At 37.1% G+C, this 22356-nt stretch overlaps 2 protein-coding genes across 3 annotated transcripts in view; one reads left to right on the top strand and one right to left on the bottom strand.

Annotated features, from left to right (window-relative positions):
• Positions 1–43: 43 nt before the first annotated feature.
• LOC306842757 (alpha- and gamma-adaptin-binding protein p34-like) lies at positions 44–3677 on the bottom strand. Of its 2 annotated transcripts, XR_013781782.1 has the most exons (11): positions 3297–3500; positions 2382–2572; positions 2205–2301; positions 2022–2111; positions 1863–1946; positions 1681–1760; positions 1479–1569; positions 1200–1304; positions 731–780; positions 460–639; positions 84–335 (listed from the first exon to the last, which is right to left on the bottom strand). XR_013781782.1 is itself a non-coding variant. In XM_079373815.1 (10 exons), exons 1-10 carry the CDS (start codon positions 3388–3390, stop codon positions 562–564), a joined length of 960 nt encoding a protein of 319 aa, XP_079229941.1. In that variant the 5' UTR covers positions 3391–3677; the 3' UTR covers positions 44–561. The 2 variants fall into 2 exon arrangements, 1 of the variants encoding a protein (XP_079229941.1); XM_079373815.1 differs by having other exon boundaries at positions 44–639; positions 3297–3677.
• Positions 3678–3691: 14 nt separating this feature from the next.
• LOC306842756 (IQ motif-containing protein H-like) overlaps positions 3692–22356 on the top strand; it is a 28205-nt gene continuing 9540 nt past the window's right edge. Inside the window, exons 1-15 of the mRNA XM_079373814.1 lie at positions 3692–3839; positions 3986–4108; positions 5981–6084; positions 6450–6525; positions 6809–6922; positions 9500–9614; positions 10335–10436; positions 10859–11046; positions 11620–12171; positions 13871–13937; positions 14349–14432; positions 14518–14696; positions 16731–17003; positions 17095–17289; positions 22151–22271. Of these exons, the coding sequence (XP_079229940.1) occupies positions 3789–3839; positions 3986–4108; positions 5981–6084; positions 6450–6525; positions 6809–6922; positions 9500–9614; positions 10335–10436; positions 10859–11046; positions 11620–12171; positions 13871–13937; positions 14349–14432; positions 14518–14696; positions 16731–17003; positions 17095–17289; positions 22151–22271 (2344 nt within the window). The 5' untranslated portion in view covers positions 3692–3788. The remainder of the gene's footprint in view (positions 3840–3985; positions 4109–5980; positions 6085–6449; positions 6526–6808; positions 6923–9499; positions 9615–10334; positions 10437–10858; positions 11047–11619; positions 12172–13870; positions 13938–14348; positions 14433–14517; positions 14697–16730; positions 17004–17094; positions 17290–22150; positions 22272–22356) is intronic.

Here is a 22356-nt window from a genome sequence, read left to right as displayed (position 1 = left end):
TCTTACAGTATGTAAAGAATGATTTCATGCCGTCAAATGTATTTGACAAATGTATTTCCAAACAAAACAAAAGAACACCAAAGCTGATTCGACAGATCATTATTTTAATTGATGAAGAGCTAATGACATGCACAAGCACAGTCCGTAATTGTGACTTGCATCGGAAAAATAAAAGTTTAAAAACAATCCACTTCTGTCAGCTCATCCGTCATTTGATTTACAACTCTTTTGACAGAACCATAGGCTTCATCCTTGTATGTGGCTGCAGACTTGCACTGACACCACCAAAGAACAGGCAAGAAACAATCTTGGCCCCTGCAACCCGTCCCATGGCTCTGCGATTACAATGTTTGAAGCCATAAGCCCATAATCACTCAGTACTGCCTGATTGAGGTGCTGGATACTGACGTTATAGTAACAGCAGTACCATGAAAATCTCCATTGCTGTTTTTTGCCTACATTCTTCCATGTTTCTTGGGCGGGACAGGACTGGGCTGGGCAGATTTGGGATAACTGGGGGTTCAAAGGGTGGGCTGAGTATCAACAGTGGAAGCTGGGTCCTTAACTCTCCTCTCCTGATGACAAGCCGTCAATCTCATCTTGGTCTCCACCAATAGCCATCCAGAACGCTTTAGCAACCTGATTGAGGGCAATTCAATTGTTAACGCAACATTTAGATTTTAAAAATATTAGCATTCGTATTAATGAGATAATATTAAAGGTATATTACCTTTTCTGCATGTACTTTCCTCTGTTCATGTGGCAACGAAGAGGCCTTGTCTACAAATAAAAAGAGTTTTAAGAATATAATGAATATTATTTGCAAAAACAGGTCTTAACTTTTGAGTTTCGGTAAATTAAAAAAATATATATTTATTTTATTCAACAGGAACATTAAATTATCACAATAAATAAAATAATAAATTAAAATATCACTTTTAACAGTGATAATAGCAATTGTTACTTGAGCACCAAATTCAGCTGTCATCACAGGAATTAATTACATTCTAAAATATATTCAAATATAGAACAGTTAAAGGTTATGAGATTATACTGTAAAAACATTTCATAATATTCCTGTTTTTACTGTATTCTTGGTGAACATGCGAAACCTCTTACCAAGACATACATACATATATACATATATATATATATATATATATATATATATATATATATATATATATATGTGTGTGTACCTTTCATCTCTTTCAATTTTGTAAAGAGTCGCTCAAAATTCTCCACATCTGCATCTCCAGCTGTTAGATTAGCCAACTCTTGTATGTCTATGTCAATCATGGGATCTGTGACAGATTAGCAAATATTTCATTAAACACTGCACACAAGTACTTTCAAGTAAGTATTCAAACAATGGCTTACTCCATTTGTACTTTAAATGCTAATATCCTATTTTATCATATCATTAATTTACCTCCAAAATGAGTATAAATATATTGGCCTTAAAAAAAAGCACTTACCGACTACTGTATCTACTGCATTATTCTGGTTAGTCTCTGCTCTCTGGCTCTCAGTGCCTTCATCTGTACTGTTGGATGGGGAATGAGATGACTAATAATGAAAAAAAAATAGTCTGTTACAAGATGACCTTAAGACTCTAAAATAGTGTAAATAATGTTCATCTACATACATTAAAGAGCAGCACAATTAGAAAAGGCTAACCAGTGTCTCTTGACTGGGCCGTGAGTTGTTGTGATGAGAGGCCACCAGGCTGCTCATTAGCCCAAATCCCTGACTGTGTTCTGAGAAGAATAAATGATAATTAAAGGGAAAGCTAATTGAATATGAACATGATTTATTGTCGATAACATTGCGCATTTCATATTAGAGCAGTACAATCTCACCATCTTTCATCTCGACGCTGGACCACACGTTGGCATTGAGGGCCTGAGCGATTCTTTTTACTCCAGTGGACTCTGGGAAGTCATCTATGGGGTACACAAAGACAGTAAACAAAATGATTCACGTGCATAATCGTGACTAAACTTTGTTTTGTCTCTCACCATCTTCATCAGGTAGATCTTGAGGGTTGAGCTCTACTAATTCAAATGCGTGAGCCAGACACCACTGCTGGGCCTCCTGTTTGCTAACACCTGCAACGGCATATTTACCCCAAACTTAGCAGAAAACTGCATCTGTTGCACCCAAACCACTGAATAAGTATGTAGTACCAAACACACACTCACCACTGTCGCACGCATGGTCACACACTAGGATCAGCACTTCTGGAGCCAAATCCTCCACTACTGATAACCAGGAGTTGACACTGTTAAGACCATCTTTCTGAAATTCAAAAAGAGTTGAAGCAAGGCACATGCACTGAATGGTGAATTTGTAAAATGATCATAATGTCGATAACTCACAGTTTTGCTGTCAAAGTAAACAATGAATGCTTGCATAGTTCGGGCAACCTCTGTATTCATGTCGAATGGACTTGAAACAACACATAAGCTGACGTTTGCTGTGTAGTACTTGTTGTTGATTGTCCATGGATACCAAGAAACTCTTTCCTCTGTCTTGGTAGCTTGAGGTAGTGATTCTGAGCCCAAGATCTCTGAAATAAAACATTCAAAAAAACTGATAGTGGCCAAGGGTGTGTTTAATATAGTTTAAAAAAAAAAAAAAAACACTAGCAGTGGAAATAGTCTCTACAGTAAGACACAATGTGTAAATTAACTGAAGTTCAACACTGCCGCCTGTTGGACACAAAGAATCACTAGACATAAAGAATTACAAACAAACAAAAAAATTCATATAATGTTCTAAAGTAAAGCACTAACTTTGGCATAAGGATAAAAAATGTATGTACCAAATGTATCAGGCTATATATATATATATATATATATATATATATATATATATATATATATATATATTGCACACTTATTATGTACTGTAGCCCTGCATCAATAACAGCATCAGTAGTGTGATTCACATTTATTGTCCAGTTGGATCATGTTTTAGAAACAAGCTAAGATTGTTGTGATTAGAAAACCTATATAAGAGACAGACGTGTAAACTGCATGTTACATGAAATCAGCAAAAAGCCAGATGAAGAATTGGGCAATCTCTAGAAAAAAAATATTGCTTGTTATCGTTACACAATACACTAACGCACCGTATATTTTATGCGATTAACAATGAAACCGTTATCGCAATCGACTCATTTTGACCTATGATTAGGAGACGTTGTGTTTTTTTGTTGTTGTTGTTCACAGCTAACGTTAGCATAGCATCAAGGCTAACGAGTGTAGAATAGATTCCCCCCTTTTACTCACGTCTAATGAGCTCCTCTTCTTTAAAGCTGGAATCGCAACTTGTGACTAAGATACAAGGAAGGGTAGGTACTTCATCTCCTTGATCATGTGCCATTTTAAGCTTTTGGACACTTAAAAACAGCTCCCAATGAAAGTTAGCACGTTAGCAACAGCTGTCTACCACCTCCAAGAAACCTTTCACCTCTAACCTCAACTTACTTCCGTGTCTGCGCGCGCGTGTGTTAGAAAATCTAAAGTTTAATTAGAGTTAAAGCAAAACAGCTTTCCAGCGAATAGCTATAGAAATAGCGCAAGTCAGTCAGTGGTACACCCTAATTAATAACAAAATTGTAATAATAACAAATAATACTGGCCTATGGAGACTGTACTGACATAAGCGTCGTGTTGCCATAGTTACAGCCAGACCTTTGTTTGGAAAAATGTAAGACTTGGAAGAAAGCGTGAAGGCACAATTAGAAAAACAAGCTTAAATGTGAATTATTTAGTAGAAAAATGGCCGACGTCCTTAAAAATAAGGACGAAGTTGGGCATATTTTAGTACAGGTAATGTGTTCAAGTACAGAATAATATGAAAGAAGCCTTGACGGCAACTGTAATTATTTTGAAACTATGCTAGTTGCATGATGCAATTGAATATGATATAATTACGTTTGTAAAACTATTTTCTTGTGATCTTTATTGTGTCTTAGGTGCAGGATGATTTAAGACAACTAAAAAAGAATCTTGTTCGAATGTCTGTGCAAGAGAATGGGGAAGTTTTGGACATTCAAGCTTTGGATGCAGCCATCAGCAGGACAGAACATGGAATAAGGGTATATAAAGCCAACTTTATGACAACTTGACTTGAATAGTTCTGGATAATTGAGGTCTGCATTAATTAAATACTCAACATACACTACCAAATTTCTGTGGGGGTGGAGAGTTGAAAAAAATTGCAAAATCTATTTTCCTTCGTTTTTTCGAAGTTTTGTAGGCCTGTATTTTTTAACATCTGTTTTTTAATATAAAAGTAAGATAATTTTATACATATATATATATATATATATATATATATATATATATATATATATATATATATATAACGTTATATATCAGGGCGCGACATTAACGCTTGTCCGGGACAAGTGAATGTTTTGGTCGGGCAAGTGAAAGAGAAATTTACTTGCACAATCGGACAAGTAACTTGAAAAAGTCAATACCAAAAACAATAATATTGAACTATAAACTGAAATAAACTGCCTTTATTTATGATATAGCCTTTGTTATAGTATAGGGGTGTTATTATATATATCGTTTGCGATAAATTCGTTGTTTTATCGAGTGTACTGCAAGAATGAAAACACACAGAGTGCAGGCATACATAGACTAGCTCACGTGCGTTCTTTCACTGCATGATTCAGTATTACCATGCATGAAGAATGATCAGAAAATTAAAGATATTTGAGAAGAAAATGTATATATTTATATAATTTCATATAGTTTCACACGAAGATCGAGCGCCGTTTTTTGTTTGTTTTTTTGATCCAAAAACCATCATGATTACAAATGTGATTTTATAACAGTTCAACTAACAAGAAGTTAACATTAAGAGACTTACGTTTTAGACACCATATTTCCTGTTTTTGCTCTGTTTCACCAACAAAAATAATTCCAAACACAGCCACAGCACTGTTCTGCATCTCTGAATAACATGACGGTGTTGCGTTCCTTAATGAATCAACCGTTTAAATGATTCAGTTCAGTCGCAATGAATCACTTATTAATAGTGACTTGATGCCACCTACTGGTGGTTTTAATTTCACATTTACAGTATTATTTTTTTTTTAAATAATTTCAAATATCAGTATTCAAAGTTTTTGAATCAAAACATTATTTATTCATTTGTAACTGCAGATTGAAGTATTCCATGTCCTTCAGGTAAATATATATATTCCACTTCAGATGCAGTTTCTGTGTTTCCTCGACATTGCAAAGATGAATTTTGTTGATACTGATTTCATTTGTTTGGTAACAGCCCAAATGTCTTATTATAATAATTGTCCGATTAAACTGAACTCTAATTAAAAAATTTAAAAATTAAGTTTGAAAATTCATATATAAAGAAATAAATATTAGCATTTTATTAAGTTTAAAATAAAATAATTGTATTTGTAATTAATACTCCCTTTTTATTTTAAAATACAACAGTATTATCACACTTTTTTTTATTATTATTTTATTTAAAACGAAATAAACTAAATAAACTAAATGTGTTAAATAATTATAATTATAATTCAATTAAAAAAACAAAAAACAAATTCTCTCTCCGGGCAAGTAACTTTTATGCTTGGACAAGTAAATGACAAATTTACTTGTCCAAAGGACAACCACATGAGAATGCTTAATGTCAAGCCCTGTATATATATATATATATATATATATATATATATATATATATATATATAATTATCTTACTTTTATATTAAAAAACAGATATACAGTATATACACACATACTCACACACACACACACACACACATATATATATATATATGTATATAACTAATTATCTTACTACATCTTAATCATCTAAATAAGTCGTCTCGTCTTGCAGTCCCTGACTTGTAAGATTCATGCAGTGCAAATATATGAAATGTGGGGCATGGAAGAATGATGCTTGTAAATATTTGTTTATTGAATTACAGAGGCATGCAGAGGATCATCTGAAAACCATTAATAATCAGTTTTTGACTCTGCCCTGTATTGAAGAGCCTGAAAAGAAGCCTGTCCCCGCCAAGCTTGTTAAATGGTATTTACAAAAAAAAAAAAAAAAAACTCAACTGGATTATATATTTATATTTAGTCATTTAGATTCAAGATTTTTTTATTTGTCACATACACAATTATACAGAGTATAACCAGCAGTGGAGTTTAGCAGATGCTTTTATCCAAAGCGACTTACAAATGAGGACAACAGAAGCAATCAATTGATTAAAAACAGATCCAAAACTAAAGGCTAAAACATAATAAATACTACATATACACATTTTAAAAATAAATAAATTAAACAAAAATGACAAATGCATACAAGAAAATTTCAAAACTTAACATTGAAATGAAAAACAAAAAACAACATCACATTACCACTAACATATTTTTATAATATTTTTGTAGGCAGCCACCATATGAGACAATACCAAATGCACATCATCTGAGATGCCAGATTCCCGGTCCATCACCAGGGGAAAAGGTTTCCTTATTTACACTTATAACATTTGTTAAGACAAGAAAAGTCTTTATTCTATAACAGGGCTGTCCAAACTCAGTCCTGGAGGGCCGGTGTCCTGCAGAGTTTAGCTCCAACTTGCCTCAACACACCTGTATGGAAGTTTCTAGTATGCCTAGTAAGAGCTTGATTAGCTGCTTCAGGTGTGTTTAATTAGGGTTGGAGCTAAACTCTGCAGGACACCGGCCCTCCAGGACCGAGTTTGGACAGCCCTGTTCTATAATCTATGGCTCTGTCTCCCCAACAGCACAAGTCAGCATTTATCATGCGTCTGCTAAATAACCCTTTCCACCCAAAGAACAAGGAGATTGTGCAACAAAATTATGGGATTCAGCTTCCTCACCTGCACAAGAGAACTGGGGTCAGTGTGAGTTGCTGAAAGATCTTATTTTATTTCTTTCTATTATTATTTTGTCATCATATACTCACCCTCATGTTATTCCATCCAAACTTGTATGATTTTATTTCTTCTGCAGAACACAAAGAAAATATTTTGAAGAATGTTGTTTACCAAACGATAGTATGAGACATTTCTCAAAATATCTTCAAAATATCTTCTTCTGTTCCACAGAAGAAATAAAGTCACACAGGTTTGGAACGACATGAGTGTGAGTAAATAATGACAGAATTGTATTTTTTGTGTGCGTGAATTGTCCCTCTAATACTATATTGTACTTGTTTTTTATTTTACATGTGTGGCTGCATTAGAATCCAGCAGCATTTATGATTAAGGCCTATTGATAGTGTTGATTATATGGTGGCCAGCTCTGACTGTTGCCTTAAAGCCAGCGTCTGTCACATGAACCTCATGAAAAGAAATGACGTGACTGGCGTGTAATAATAGATGACTCCAGTCACTTTGCTTTCAAACAGGAGATGCGGATTTGAAGGTCACCTGGTTTGGCAGTGACAGCTAAATCTGTCTGTTGGTAAACAAATTAATCTTTCTAAAGGTCACCATTGGTTTGGGTGCTCTGTTTCTCCCCCTTCTGCTTTCCGCTGCGGTTCTTCCTCTATCTCCTGCATCCTCTGCCTGTCACTCGTGAGGAGGCTGTCATGTTGTTGAGAAGAAGGTATGAGACTTGGCTGCCGAAAGCAGACAGACGCAGATTGCGGCACATCAGCATTCTTCGGAGGACGGCCACCGCCTGATTGCAGTTGCATGGGCTGCTGCTTTACAGCTGTCTCAGGACAGGCACTGGTACCTGTTTCCGCATGCCAATAAGACAGCCGTGGCTTATCCAACTGGCACTCGCTGGCACTCTGCCTGCTGCGTCAATACCTCTGTGCTGTCGGCTAGTTCTCTGCTGAGTCTCCGAAGGAGCTCCCACTGTTTTTTTCTTTGTCCCAACGTACCACTTAAACAGCTGCGAGCCTCCAGACCTCTCCAAACACCTGGCCAATGCTCTTGGTTTGTCAGGGAGCTCAGTGGTGTGACAACAGACAGGCCAGAGAACATCAGGGGGAGAATCCGGAACAGCAGGATGAGGAGAGTACAGAAGGGCTCTGTCTGGCATGTGCCCACAACTTGAGAAATTTGCAGTGTGCTCTCCATTATATGTTTATATGCACTGAGGAAATGACCGACCTCGTTCTTTGATGCTGTTTTGTTTGCTATGATTAATGCACATCCTGCTCGTTGCGTTTATCTGCACCAAAAAAGTTTAGCTTGTGATGTAGCCATCTTGCTTTTAATCGGCTATAAATTTTCTGTAGATAACATGTTTTTATTGGGCTTTTTGGTGCTTGTTTTTATCAAAATGATTGTAAAAATTAATGATGAATTATATTAGTTGCTATATGACTACCATAAAAGTCCTAATTATTGCAATACATCCTTTTTATTGTGGAATGTGGAGCACGACTTTGATTCAATTTATGAACTATTATATGATAATGAGGTGGTATGAGCATTTTAGGCATTGCTCTGATGGAATTTAATTCTAGAAGATTTCAAGCAGCTGTTCACTTGAGAGAAGGTGCGAGACAAATAAACCGAGCCATGCTCAAAGTATCCAGAAAGCATTGCCAGCATGTGATTGATTGCTTCAGGGAAGGGGGCTTATTGGCCAGTTTACAATGTCATTAACTGCCTGTATTTTAGCTCCAGCTTTGTTTTAATGAATGCGGAAAATCTGTTGGTTGTAATCACACAACATCACTGCGCTCTCTCTTGCAAATGTGCATGCACTTGTGATTCGCTAGAGCCAACGGAACCGAGAGAAAGAGAAACCATATTTCTTGACATCTACAAGCTGCCACCAGCCTGATTAATGGATAGACGTCTCCCAGCCTTTTACAACAAAGTTTTGTTTGGAGGGAAAAATCTGATCAGTGACCCGAAGCTAATAGCATTCTCCGTGAGCAAGTTATTGAGCGAAGTATATTCCCTCTCTCTCTTCTTCTAGTATAGGGTAAATGGTGGCTTTAGAGCCTGCAGGCAGGTCTTTTTGGCCCAGTGAGACGGGGCAGTAGGTTAATACCCTTTGTTCTGTCACTTTCAATACCTCTGACCTTTGACCACAGAGCTATCATTCGGGGCTCAGTAATTCCTCCATGTTTGGACAATGTTTTATTGCCTTTTTAAGAATGGCCCATTACTAAGGTCAAGCTTAAAGGGATAGTTCTCCCAAAAATGAAAATAACATTTTCCTTGTTGATGAAAGCAGATGGTGACCGTGCTCTTTCACGTCAAACTTGAATATGCACATATTTAAAATACTCAAATGAAATTTCAATACTACAGTCAATGTGAATCTAAAATTATGAATTAAAAGTATGAAGTGAAGTACTGTGAATTAAATGACAACATTTTAATTCTGGGTGAAGCAGCTCTTCAAAACAACTATATTCCGGCTAGTTGAACCATAGTGGTTAGAAAGAGTATAGTGTGCATTTATGTAATGAAAACAACATTTGTTTGCCATGGTTTTACTAGGTTGGGACTCAAAGATTTGTCACTGGCCCCACTTCGAGTTTCGCTGCAGCACGTGAAGGTCTGCCTAAACACCTACACCCCAAACCACCACCCGAATGTAGAGACATGAATGCAGGTATTAGCCTCTTTTTTTTTTTTTTTTTTTTTTTTTTTTTTTTTTTTACAGCTGATACAGTATTTCTTTATGCGTTATATACATTACTGTTCAAGAGTTTTGAGTCTATAAGATTGTTGAATGTTTTTGACACTCTTGTGTACACCAAGGCTGAATTTTTTAAAATAAAAAATACAGTAAAAACAGTAGCATTGTGAAATATTATTAAAATGTAAAATAGCTGTCTTCTATTTTAATACATTTTAATTATTAATTCCTGTAATGGCAATTTTCAGCAGTCATTAATCCAGTCTTCAGTGTCACATGATCCTTCAGAAATCATTTGAATATTCTGATTTGGTGCTCGAGATATTTCTTAATATTTTCAGTGATAAAACAGTTATGCTGCTTAATATTTTTGTGGAAATTGTGACACGTTTTCTTTATGATTCTTTGATGAACTGAAAGGAACCACAACAGAAATATTTTGTAACCTTATGAATGTGTTTACTTTCACTTAATGTTATTTTGCTGAAAAAGTATTCATTCACCCCCCCCCCCCCCCCCAAAATTGCTGAACCCGAACTTTTTAAACTGTAGTGTACTGTAAATGCATATGTTTGCATAGATTCATTTGTTTGTTTGTGCCCTCTTTTTGTGTTCATGACTAATATGTTGTAATTTTGTGACAGATCCTCTCTGCAGATTGTAATAAGACATTTTTTGTTTTTTGTATTTCAGGGCTGCTACCCTCAGCAGCTAACCTCTCTTCAGTGCAAACCCCAGTACAGCCCAAAGCTGTCCATGTGCTCCAGAGAGAGGACAGGGGCCAAAGTAAGACAGGTCAGTCTATTTCCACAATGTCATTACACACTTGCGGCCTACATTTTAAGTTAGAAAGTCAATTTGTATGTATCCAAAAATTCAGCTTTTTGCTGTGAATTGAATCCCAACAATCTACATATGTAGAGGGAATAAACTGAATTAATATGGAAAGAAGCCTCAAGTATTGCTTTTTTGTTCAATTAACTCTTCATTTTCAGCAGATAATTTTATGCTGTCTATGATTTTTTAAGTGTCAGGCATAACCTGTATTTAGTACTTTTTAAAATATATCATAAATAATCATTAATGTAGTCTAAAATGGTGCACTTCTGATAGAAAATGTCAATCAAATAATTAGACAAATATTACATATATTGTTTTCTTATATTGGTATATTGTACAGTCTTTGACTGTGGTACGTACTTCTTATATGATTATAGATGAGTCAGAAAGGGCTTCAGACCTGGAGATGGATGTGAGCAGAGATGAAATGGCTCTTGGAAGATCTGGAACCGAGAGTCCAGCATCCAGGACCATACACACTCCCCCTCCTTCAGCTGCTTCTGCAAGCACTGACAATCGAGTGCTGAATCATGGGATTGCCCGACTCACTCCACTTAACCTGCAGGTATTATTTATTTATACTGACATACATAAAGTTATGTATAAGGATATATAGTGTGTTCTGCTTGCTGAGGTAACATTTTGGATGATTTGGACAGTCTGTTTTCTGTTAGTAATAATCTGGTCACGAGAGTTTTAGAATTGACTGATAATCAATTTTCTTTTTCTGTGTAAAGTGAACTTTTACCCCTGATGTAATGTAAAATGTGTCAGGAATAGCTTTAGGGCAGATACAGGTAATGATTTGAAATAGTGGTCTTTTGTATTTATGACTTATTGCAAAAAAATAAAAGCTTTTATACTTCTTATTCGCTTTAAGTAAACTTTATTGTTTGTTTATTTATATTACTAAAACGGTTTACAAGGAAAAAATGGAGGGTATGACACTTTTTTTTTTAAGGGGATAGTTACCGAAAAATGAAAATTCGGGCATCATCTACTCATGTCATTGCAAACCTGTATGAGCTCTTATCTTTTGTGGAACACACAATAGAAAAATAAACAGCATAATAACATAAAAATAAATGATTGCAACAGCCTTTTGCCTTTATTATAATATGTATTTCTCTCTTCTTAGAGCATTCCAGTGCCAGCTGCTGTCAGCAAATATCCTTTCACCATAGCTGAGGGTCAGATTGACCCAGAAGATCCTGACTACTGTAGGTTTAAAAAGCAATACTGTCTCTACTGGGGTGCAATGGTAGAGCCTTTGGACCAGCTGCAGCGGATGCTATTGGACTTTGTGGTGCCACTGGCGCGGGTGTGTGGGGAGCGTCTGGCAACGTGTGCGCAGAGCGGTAAACTCGACTGGAGAGACGGTAGGGGCCGGCGCGCCCATGTGGAGAAGCTGCTCTCGGTGCTGGAGAACAGAGATGAGGTATGGGACCTGATGTGTCAGCCTGGCCAGTGCTACAAAGGCATTGAGGGGCATCAGGTAGCGGCTGTGTGCATCCAGACCTGCTGGAGGCGTTACTCTGCCCGTACCGCCTACCTGCTCCAACTCAGGCCCAAATGGGCGGCACAAGTTATTGCCATGTCTCTGCTGAAACGTGCCAAACTGGGCCATTTGAAGAAGAGTCTACAGGCCTCACGTATCCGCCAACTGGAAAACTACCGCATCAGGGCAGAGGTGAATAAAATACACATTTATATAACAGTTAGTTCTGGTCCTTGAATCTTATTTGTTGAGCAGCGTTCCAAGAGCATTGACTGTTAAAAGTTTAACTTTTCATTATTTTAACTTTCATTGTGTGCATTCCAGACTGTCAGTCTATACATTAGATACTATAACTGATGAGGAACAAACTTCGTGACGTGAAAAATACGTTCTATATAGTAAGAATGTGTGCATAACTTATACCACATCTGTTATGTTGAGTCATTTCTTTGCCATTCACAACTCCTCTCCCATGGCCTTGAGGATAGTAAAGTGTTCACTGGATCACTTCAGAGCCTTGGTGGAAAAATAGGTTATTTTGGTACTATTTGTCTACATTTATATAGTCATTTTGGATATACTACTCTTTTCACACACTGCTTTTCATCTACTATGTAGTAGGGAAGTAGGCATATTCGGTCTTCATTAGTGAGTCATTAAATTATTTTTTCAACCAATTTGTGTTCATTCAGGAAAGAAACAATTGTCTTTATTAGTGAATCCTTCACTCAACAGATTCGTTTTTTTTTTGGCATTTTACCTTTATTAAGATAGGATAGTGTAGAGTAGACAGGAAGCGAAGTGGGAGAGAGCGAGAGGTGGGTGGGATTGGGAAAGGTCCTCAAGTTGGGATTCAAAGGCACTATGTTGTTTTAAAATTATTTTTAAAACAAATATTCACTCAGGAATGAAACACTGCTAATATTTGTGAGTCAAAGATTGATTCTTTCAAAAATGCCGATTAATTTGAAACTGTCTTTATGAATAAGTATTTGAATCATTCATTCAACTGATGTCTTGAAACTATTATGACTGGTGTGGCAAAAACAGACAAAGTAACTGCCAATATTGTGTCTAAATTGTTACTGTATATTAATTTGAAATGTTATATAAAACCACACAACCATGCTGCCTCCTTGTTATTTAGATTGATTTTTTTAAAACTTTATAATTATGATTTCTTTTGGAATGACCAGGTCTTTACTACAGTAACTTTGGTCATATCTTTTGAATGGCAGATTATGAATCCGTTGCATTAGAAAGTACAGTTGTTCCGCTCATGAGATGTTGTATAAAATCAGTCTGTTTAACAAAAAACTGTGAAACCACACCTATATAGTGCATATATTTATCAATATAGCCCAGGAAAGAATTGAACTTTCAATGCAGAGGTGCTCATACAAAGAGTGATTGTGACAGCACAGGCTCACGTTTAGATTAAGTTTCTATTTGTCAGAACAGATGTTTCATCTGTGCTGTCATTCCTGTAACATCTTTATGAAACTAGCATGTCTCTTAATTAGTGCCCACATGTTCATTTATCCTCACCGTCACTCACTGTGAGAGCAGACACAAGCTTGTGTATGTTTCCACCCTTTAAACACTCACATCCTTTTAATTAAGCCTTAATCTTCCCCTGGCAGAAAGCTTCATGTAGCCTGCTAATTGAATTAATAGAGGGAAGATGTTTCTAAGTATGCACTTAGCTGATTTAATTAATGTGATTTATGCTTGGTTTGTCTCCATGAGACCCAGGGAGAAAGACAAGCATAATTTCCTCCCTTTGCTGCCATCGGTGGGCCGACAACATGATAAATCCATGTGCTGCTGGGTGCTGTCTGTCACCGATCACTTTTACTCTCTTTTATTCTCTGCTGTCTGTGATTCACAGAGTCTGGCAGCCAACTGGAAACACATCACCTCCACCAAAAGGACGATCATCCACGTCCCATCATTAGGTAATTCCTTTCCATCTGTTATGATGGCTTCTGGTCACATAATATTTTAAAGGGAAAAAATAACATGTATTTGGGTGCACCTGCAGAAAATTGATTTCCCGAAAACTTGTCATTGAGACCTGCGCTGGCTATTGGGGATGATGATGAGTGTGAATTGTAAACACCAGCAGATGGAGTGTGATTTTTGCACTGGGGGTGGCTGAGGAGAGGCCTGTGTGAGCTCAGACAATTAAGAAGTTGAACCCTATTGTTTTTATTGCCTCGCTCTGTTAGTTTGCATGCATTTAATCATTTCATTATAGAGATTAGTTTATAGCAGTCTTTTTGAGGTTTCCTGACTTTGAATAAAGTCTTGAATTGATTGTTAAAATATTTCAATCTCATTTCAAATCATCTTGATTTGTTCAATAGGATATTCCCAACATCAGCGGCTCAGTCTCAGGGGATTTGATGTTCTCCAGAATACCCAGATGGGCCGACTGTGTGATATCAGAGGTGAGGGTGTGAACCATGACATGATCAAATTGGATTGACAGCAGACACATGAAAGCAAACATAGTAATATTTGTGTTACATATAGATGAGAACGTCGAGGTCATCTATGTGTCTCCGGTGCGCCTGGGTGAGGATGTTCTCCAGTACTACACTCGCCTGCTGGGCCTGCAGACAGCCATTGAGCTGGGTGACGCTTCTGCGCCTGAGTCCCACTGTGCCAAACGCTTCACTATCCTCATGCCAGAAGCACTGGAGTATTTTTCTGTATGGTGCACCACATTCACACACACCTATAGTAGATGTCGATACCTTTTGTCTCCCCTCAAAGTGATTTCTGAAATATAGTGGTGCACATGAATTTGTTAACAATTTTCATAGAAGAATTTGATTTATTTCTCACCTGTAGAGGGCGACAGAGGTGACCTATGTATTTACCACTCTGTGCAGACCTGCCATAATTGATTCGGTTTCAGTGCAAGGATCTGTACTTTTACATTTACTCATTTAGCAGAAATCCATAACCACTTACAAAAGAGGAACAAAAGCAAATGTCACAGAGCAACAATATTCGTAATATACAATGCTAAGTTTATTAGACAGTTAGATTAGGAAGCAAGCTAGGGAAGAGGAGAAATGCAAAGAAGATAAATATTGTTTTGATAGTGTTCAAAACTAAACATAAACATTGTCAGTATATGTGACCCTGGACCACAAAACCAGTCATAAGTAGCATGGGTATATTTGTAGCAATAGCTAAAAATACACTGCGTGGGTCAAAATTATTGATTTTTCTTTTATGCCAAAAATCATTAGGACATTAAGTAAAGATCATGTTCCATGAAGATATTTTGTAAATTTCCAATCGTATATATATATATATATATATATATATATATATATATATATATATATATATATATATATATCATAAATCTTTGATTAGTACTATGCATTTCTAAGAACTTCATTTGGACAACTTTAAAGGTGATTTTCTCAATATTTCGATTTTTTTGCAGCCTCAGATTCCAGATTTTCAAATAGTTGTATCTCGACCAAATATTGTCCTATCCTAACAAACCATACAGCTTATTTATTCAGCTTTCAGACGATGAATACAAAATTGACCCTTATGACTGGTTTTGTGGTCCAGGGTCACATATACACTTTTTGATATCAGGGACCAAACTATAATGATTCTAATATTGCTACAGTATATATTTATTATACTAATACTATATATTTTTATGTGTAAAGCCTTATTATTGATCAGACAAATATTACTCATGCTATTATAAATGCAAAATGTATGCAGAATTAAATAATTGGCTTTAATATAAATAACTGATAAAAATCTAAATCATTTATAAAAATATTTACTTTTTAAAAAATGTGTAATATTTACTTATTATTTATGATGCTTATTTGTAATATTTACTAGAGTATCTTTTTCTACTCATTGTTAGATTTATAAACCTGAAACAGATGTTAAATTAATACATTAAAATAAACAGTTACCTTAAAACCCCAATTCAAGTGGTTAATAGAAAAATTGTTAACACAAATGTAAACTATTCTTGAAAATATATATTTTGCAAAGAAGGAAGAGTTTTTTTTTACACTATATGCAGATTTGTTTCTTCTATTATTGTAGGCCTAATTGACTGCACATGCAAGCAACGCGCCTCTGTTATTTATTGCCGCATAGCGTACAAGCGGCACGCGCTGCCTCTTCCCTGTCGATTCCTCTCTGTGTGTAAACTCTGCCAGACGTGTCAGCAGGATAAATCTCTGTTAGCCGTTGCTGCCAGCGTGGCGTGCCAATGACAGACGGGACAATTCTGCTTGGATCAAACATACAGATGTGGAGTAATTAGTGCTTTCCCCACAGAGCCCATCACTAAGCACATAGTAAAGACAAGAGGCTGCAGAGGTGTACGACCCTCCCCTGACTCTCCTTTATCAATTTAACGTGTTGGAGTACAGGAGAGGTCATGACCCCTCCGGCTGCATATAATGGGCCCAATGTGTTTGCACACGTTCATAAATTACACCCATAGACAAAGGGAGGGGTAAGACCTTAGAGCTGGAGTGGAAAGGACAGTTATTTATGTACACAAAGACCGCTGAGATTTCACCTTTGGGGGGGGGGGGGATATACATAATAAAAATGTATTTCTGTTATGTATTTTCTTTATTAGAGCATATTATGTTATGCAACATAACAACAGGATCAATTCTGCAGCTTTTGTGCTCTTCAAATTGACCATTAACTCGCAGTGTATTATATTCCTCTTTCAGAACCGGAATATGTGTCTAGCTTCGCTCCTGAAGTACAGTCCTCGAACGCTACAGCGCATCAAGAATTTGATCCAGGGGAAACAGGCCTACATGATTGGCGGTGTCACCTATATTGATGACCTGGCTGTGGCAGATGAGCTCGAAGTTCCACTTTTGTGCACAGAGCCTGCGGTAACCCAGCTATACAGCACTAAATCTGGGGGAAGAAGGATCTTCAGTAGCGCAGGGGTCGACATGCCTCCAGGAAAGTGGGATATATACACCCTGCAGCAGGTCTGTGTGCCAGACATCTGTTTAAACACATCATGTGAAACTTACATTTGATGATGTAGAAAAAGATGGGATTCATATGTCTGTCTTCCAGCTTCATGAAGGTCTGGCCCGGCTGATGACAGAACACATGGAAGTCCAGCGATGGCTCTTCAAGATAGATAGTGAAGTGGATGGACGGGGAACAGCCTTTTGTGACGCATGCCACCTAAAATGCCGCCCATGGGCACAGCAAGAGTTTAGCCGCTATGGGCCTGAACAGTGGAGAACATCACAGTCTCAAGTAAAGGTAGGGCTGTTTTAGATTTAAATTAATTATCTTTAAATAACCTTCAGTTATTTTCATTTATGTATGTATGTATTATTTTATTGGAGAAAAGACACATTTGAATTATTTTTATTCATATTGTTAATTTTATTGAAGTTTAAAGTTTTTATTATATTTAAAAAAAAAAATTATTATATTTTTATTTTAATTTTGTTTAACTATTTAGTTATATTAACTTTAATAAGAATCAGGATAATTTATATGCATACATCTTTTTTACATTAAATTGAATTTAAGTGGAACTATTTAAGTTCTAAAATACCATAATGTTTAATAAAACATTACAATGGTGATATTACTAAACATTTTGTAAAAACCAAAGCTTTTGGTAAGGCAGGGGACATGACAAAGATTTTTCTTTTAAAACAAATAAAAAACAATTGTTCTGATTTGTTCTTGGTACACTTACACCATCCAAATGCACAGTCTGCATTAGTGAGTGCCTGTTGTGCAACAGTAGCAATTCAGAAGTATCAAGTGGCTTGTTTTTAAATGCGAAATGAAATGTGCCATTTCTTTTATTTTGCAAATGCAGCTACACTTCAGTCACAAGCCCTGTTCATTAGAATTTCCGCTTTGCCTGGTTTTTATATTCACATTCTGTACAAAATGCACCCTTGTCTCAATGACAAGCCTGTCATTACTGACCAAGGCCAAACTTTGATGCCATCATTGTGATTTGTCTAGACTCTAGAGAGTGCTTATGACTCAAATTCATGAGAAATTAATAATGAGTCATTTGAATTGTAGCATATTTATGTATTCTAATTCAAATGTGATGTATTCAACACTCTGTTGTGTGCTTTAAAAACACATCAGTTTTCTCCGCCTGTAATCGTGTTCATAACCCTCTCCTGCATCATATGCTTAAAATTTGGCCCTTGATTTGAATACCGTGTTTTGCCATTACACCGTGAGCTTTGTGTAAGCTAATTACAGGGTTATCATCATACACGACTGTCTGCAAAATCAGACCTCGTTTTTTTTATTCCAGGCTCTTATTGTAGCCTTATATCCCGGAGGCAAGAGGAGGCCGCGTGTCCTACCTCCAAGCTATTAGCTCAGTCCCTAATTCTGGCCGAGAGTGGAATCTGGGGCTGTAATTGTGGTGGCATTGGTGCTGTTAATTACAGAGGTAAGCGGTTGAGGCCCAGCCAAGCTCCATTATGGTTGATGGCGGTGAAGGAGCTTTAAATGGGGGGCTCTTCACCAGCTGGGGTCCCAGTGAGAGGAAAGGGAGCTGGGGCCTGATGAGCTCGCCTGTACCCTTAGGGCTTCTGGGCCATATGGAAGCCAGTACGGGCCTTTATTCTACCTCTTTTTAATCAATGGAAAGCTCTGCTAACAGAATGGAGAGCAAAGAGGTTATTTCAGCGTGTCATTCATTTTCTACAGATCTGTATTCACTCTTTTAGTGGTAATTTTGTTATTCTGCAGCGCCCCTCATTGCGGTTCTGTTTGTGGTGGCATATTTGCATGTCATTCATTTTATTTATCTGCTTGATGTTATGTTCATTGCGCTTTATCTTTATTACTATAAGCTAATAAATTCAACAACAAATGCGGAAATATTCTAGAACACATATATCAGTCTAATGTTTTAATTGCAGTGGGTAATAAATGGTAAATATTGCCTTTTGTTCTCTAAGTACAAAACATTAGTATGTATGACGTCTGTTTGCAATTAAATTTTTAAAACGTGCATTTGTAGGCCACTATCCTTTTGAGAAAAAATATTATAATGATTTTGTAATTATCAGACTGCAATTATCAGTGCTCAGAGGCTTCACTTAAGTTTTACGTTTGGCTTTAGTTATAAGTCATAGAAGTTTAAATGCTGTTTTGCCTCTCTAGGGAGCTGTCTTTCACTGTAATGCATCCTTGAATTTCCCCCTGTCATGCCCAGGCCTATGTTGAGCTCCCTCTCTATTTACCCTATTTACTATGTGCACATTGTTAATTATTGATTGTATAAAGAGCCTCTTCTAATGCAGTAAGAAGAATACCAGAACCCATGTGGTCCTACAAAGGAACAGCTACAGAGATAAGTGTGAAAACAGACCTAGAGGCAGTGTAAAAAGAGACGGTGTGATTTTTTTTTTTCAATGTGTTTGGGAGGCCCACACCCCGAGGGGTGTTTCACCCTGGGGCAAGCCTCACAGTTATTCAGAGAAGATGGGTTAAAGACATGCGGATCTCACTCTATTCAACGGCTGGTTGGACTCGTACACGCTACACTTTACACATTACAAACATGCACGTTCTGCCAGCACACGGGTCATTAGACACGAGGGAGCATTATACTAATAGCATCAACAGATAGACAGATTGTCTGCTACTTATTTTATTCAATGCATGTGGGATTACGTTTTGTACCACGTTTATTTTATTAGATTTTGAATGTAACGACACTTTCTGTATTCCTCTTTGGTTAATGTTGCATTTGGGAAGTAATCCGCAAATATGTCCATATTATAACCAGGCTTTATTTTCAGACCCATTCAAAATGTCGATTTACCTGATATCACCACTTTATATTTGTGCAGGATTTGTTGGTATGCCTAATATCTGATGTATAAGAAGTGAAGTGACATACTGCCAAATATGGTGACCCATACTCGGAATTCGTGCTCTGCATTTAACCCATCCAACGTGCGCACACACACAGCAGTGAACACACACACACACCGTGAACACACACCCGGAGCAGTGGACAGCCATTTATGCTGCGGCGCCCGGGGAGCAGTTGGGGGTTCGGTGCCTTGCTCAAGGGCACCTCAGTCGTGGTATTGAGGGTGGAGAGAGCGCTGTACATTCACTCCCCCCACCTACAATCCCCGCCGGCCCGAGACTCGAACCCGCAACCTTTGGATTACGAGTCCGAATCTCTAACCATTAGGCCACGACGTCCCCAGAAAGAAAGGTATATTATAAAGATATAAGGCTTACACTCGCACACAAAAATGTAAATACAAAGACTGTTTCTTTTGAAGACTGTTTCTGTCCATATAATAAAAGCTAATGGTATCCAAAACAACTCTGGACCTGACTTTTATTGTATGGACAAAGAATAACAACAACACTGAGACTTTTTCTAAATATCTACTTTTGCTTTTACTTTTGAACAAAAAGATGAGGATGGCAGACTGTTTGCTTTCAGGTGAACTATACCTTTAAGGAAAGCTCCATATTCATTCAAAATTACAATATCTATTCAAAACATTTCATATTTGTTTAGGATTTTTGGTATATCTAATATCTGATGTATAGGAGCAGTATATCAGAGGGCTTACAAACACCACACATAACAATATATATTTTAAAGAAGGTTTATACCTGTTATTGTCCATAAAAAAGAAATGTAATGGGGTCTTTTGTTGCATGAAAAAAACATTTTGCAAAATATCTACACTATTGTGTTCCAAAGGCTTGAAGATGGCAGGATATTTGTTTTAGGGTGAACTATCCCTTTAAAGAAATCTTTAAAGCCCCATATCCCTCTTAGGAGGTATGCTGTTGACTATGCTCGTGACTGCAGTGTCGCTCTTCCTAATGTAGAGATCAAACAGCAATCAAAGCACACAGGAGACGTCTATTTTATTTATCTATTTTCAAATAGCTCATCTTTATGTGGAAGCCAAGCAAGGCCCGAATCCTCTCTCACAGTACAGCTCGCAGTTTAAGTCCAAATAAAGAATGGCAAAAATTATTCCCTCTCGCTTTCCTTCCCTCCCCGCTGTTCGTGTGAAGTGCATTGGCAAATTCTCAGAGCGCGCCTGTTCTTTCGCGGGGAACGAAGGCCGTTTCCTTACACTTTTTGCCGCACCATTGTGTGCTTTATGGTTTGTGTCGGGGGTGAAATCACTGCGCAGCGATTGACCCTGGCTCTTCTGGTACTTGAATATGATGATGACTGTTTCATGACTTGAATATCAACAGCATTGTATCTCCCCGTTTTGAGACAACTTCCTCGGTGATGTCAGTTTTGTTTGAACATTATAAATGTACTTGAAAAGGATAAAGACTTTATGGAGGTAAAAAACTGATTCGTCCTTACAGCTTCTAGAGCGTAACCTGTACTTCTCAAGGTTGTAAAACCTATTGACTTGTTAAATGTGCTTAAATAAAAAAGGGCCTTTTATTAAATAGTTTCCCACCAAAAAGATTCTTTCCCCTTTTATGTTCTGCTTAGTTAGAAACTGTTTTCTATACATCTCATTACAGTTGTAAAACACAAACTATGCACTTGCAATCCGTAAATGCTCTGTCCATTCTTCTCTGCTTTGAGAGGTCCTTAAGCTGAAATTTTTTCTCTTACTAACCAACAGGTTTTAAGAGGCACTCACAGAAAGTCAAACATTGCAATTAACAACATAATTAAGTGTCAAGGCCATTATGGTGTTTTCTAGTTACAGAAACAAGGGCTGTATTGATCAGAAACAGACCCTGATTGATCTGCTGATCGATTGGATAGCATGGGTATTTATCTGCCAGCATTTGTCAGTTGTTATTGGGGACAGGTGCAGTTACTATTGCCTTCAGTTAAAGCTATTAGACTACTGTGATGCCGTGGCAATGGGCTGTCAATCAACACCAACCACCACCCCCATGTCAAATTAAGACACACTTCAGTAGTTACTGCTTCATCAAGGGTATCGACACTATGTAGTGCTATATGTTTTTTTTTAAATCAGGCCCAGACACTTTAGAAATTGCTTTATAGCATAAAAGTCAAGATATTAGTTTTATTTAGGTCGCTCTGTGGATCTTAGAGGATTTTCATTATGCCTGACTTTGCTTTTATCTGTCATTTTTGATGCAGGAGTCAGTGATGATCAAGGTCTTAGAGGAGGTTCCTCATCTTCTGGCTTCCTACGCACATCTGGCCAACACATCCTGCTATGCAACATGGACCTGTTTCCTAGAACACTTCCTCAGGGAAGGTAGCTTTAACCAATTTTGCAAAGTACCTCTAACCAATTACTTCTCAGATCTTCCTTGGTACTCTTTTTCTTTGTATCAATCTCC

Source organism: Barbus barbus (genome assembly GCF_936440315.1).
Source record: "Barbus barbus genome assembly, chromosome: 23".
NCBI lineage: Eukaryota > Metazoa > Chordata > Actinopteri > Cypriniformes > Cyprinidae > Barbus > Barbus barbus.
The sequence above is the reverse complement of the archived record's forward strand: the minus strand, read 5'-3'. Positions and strand labels throughout refer to the sequence as shown.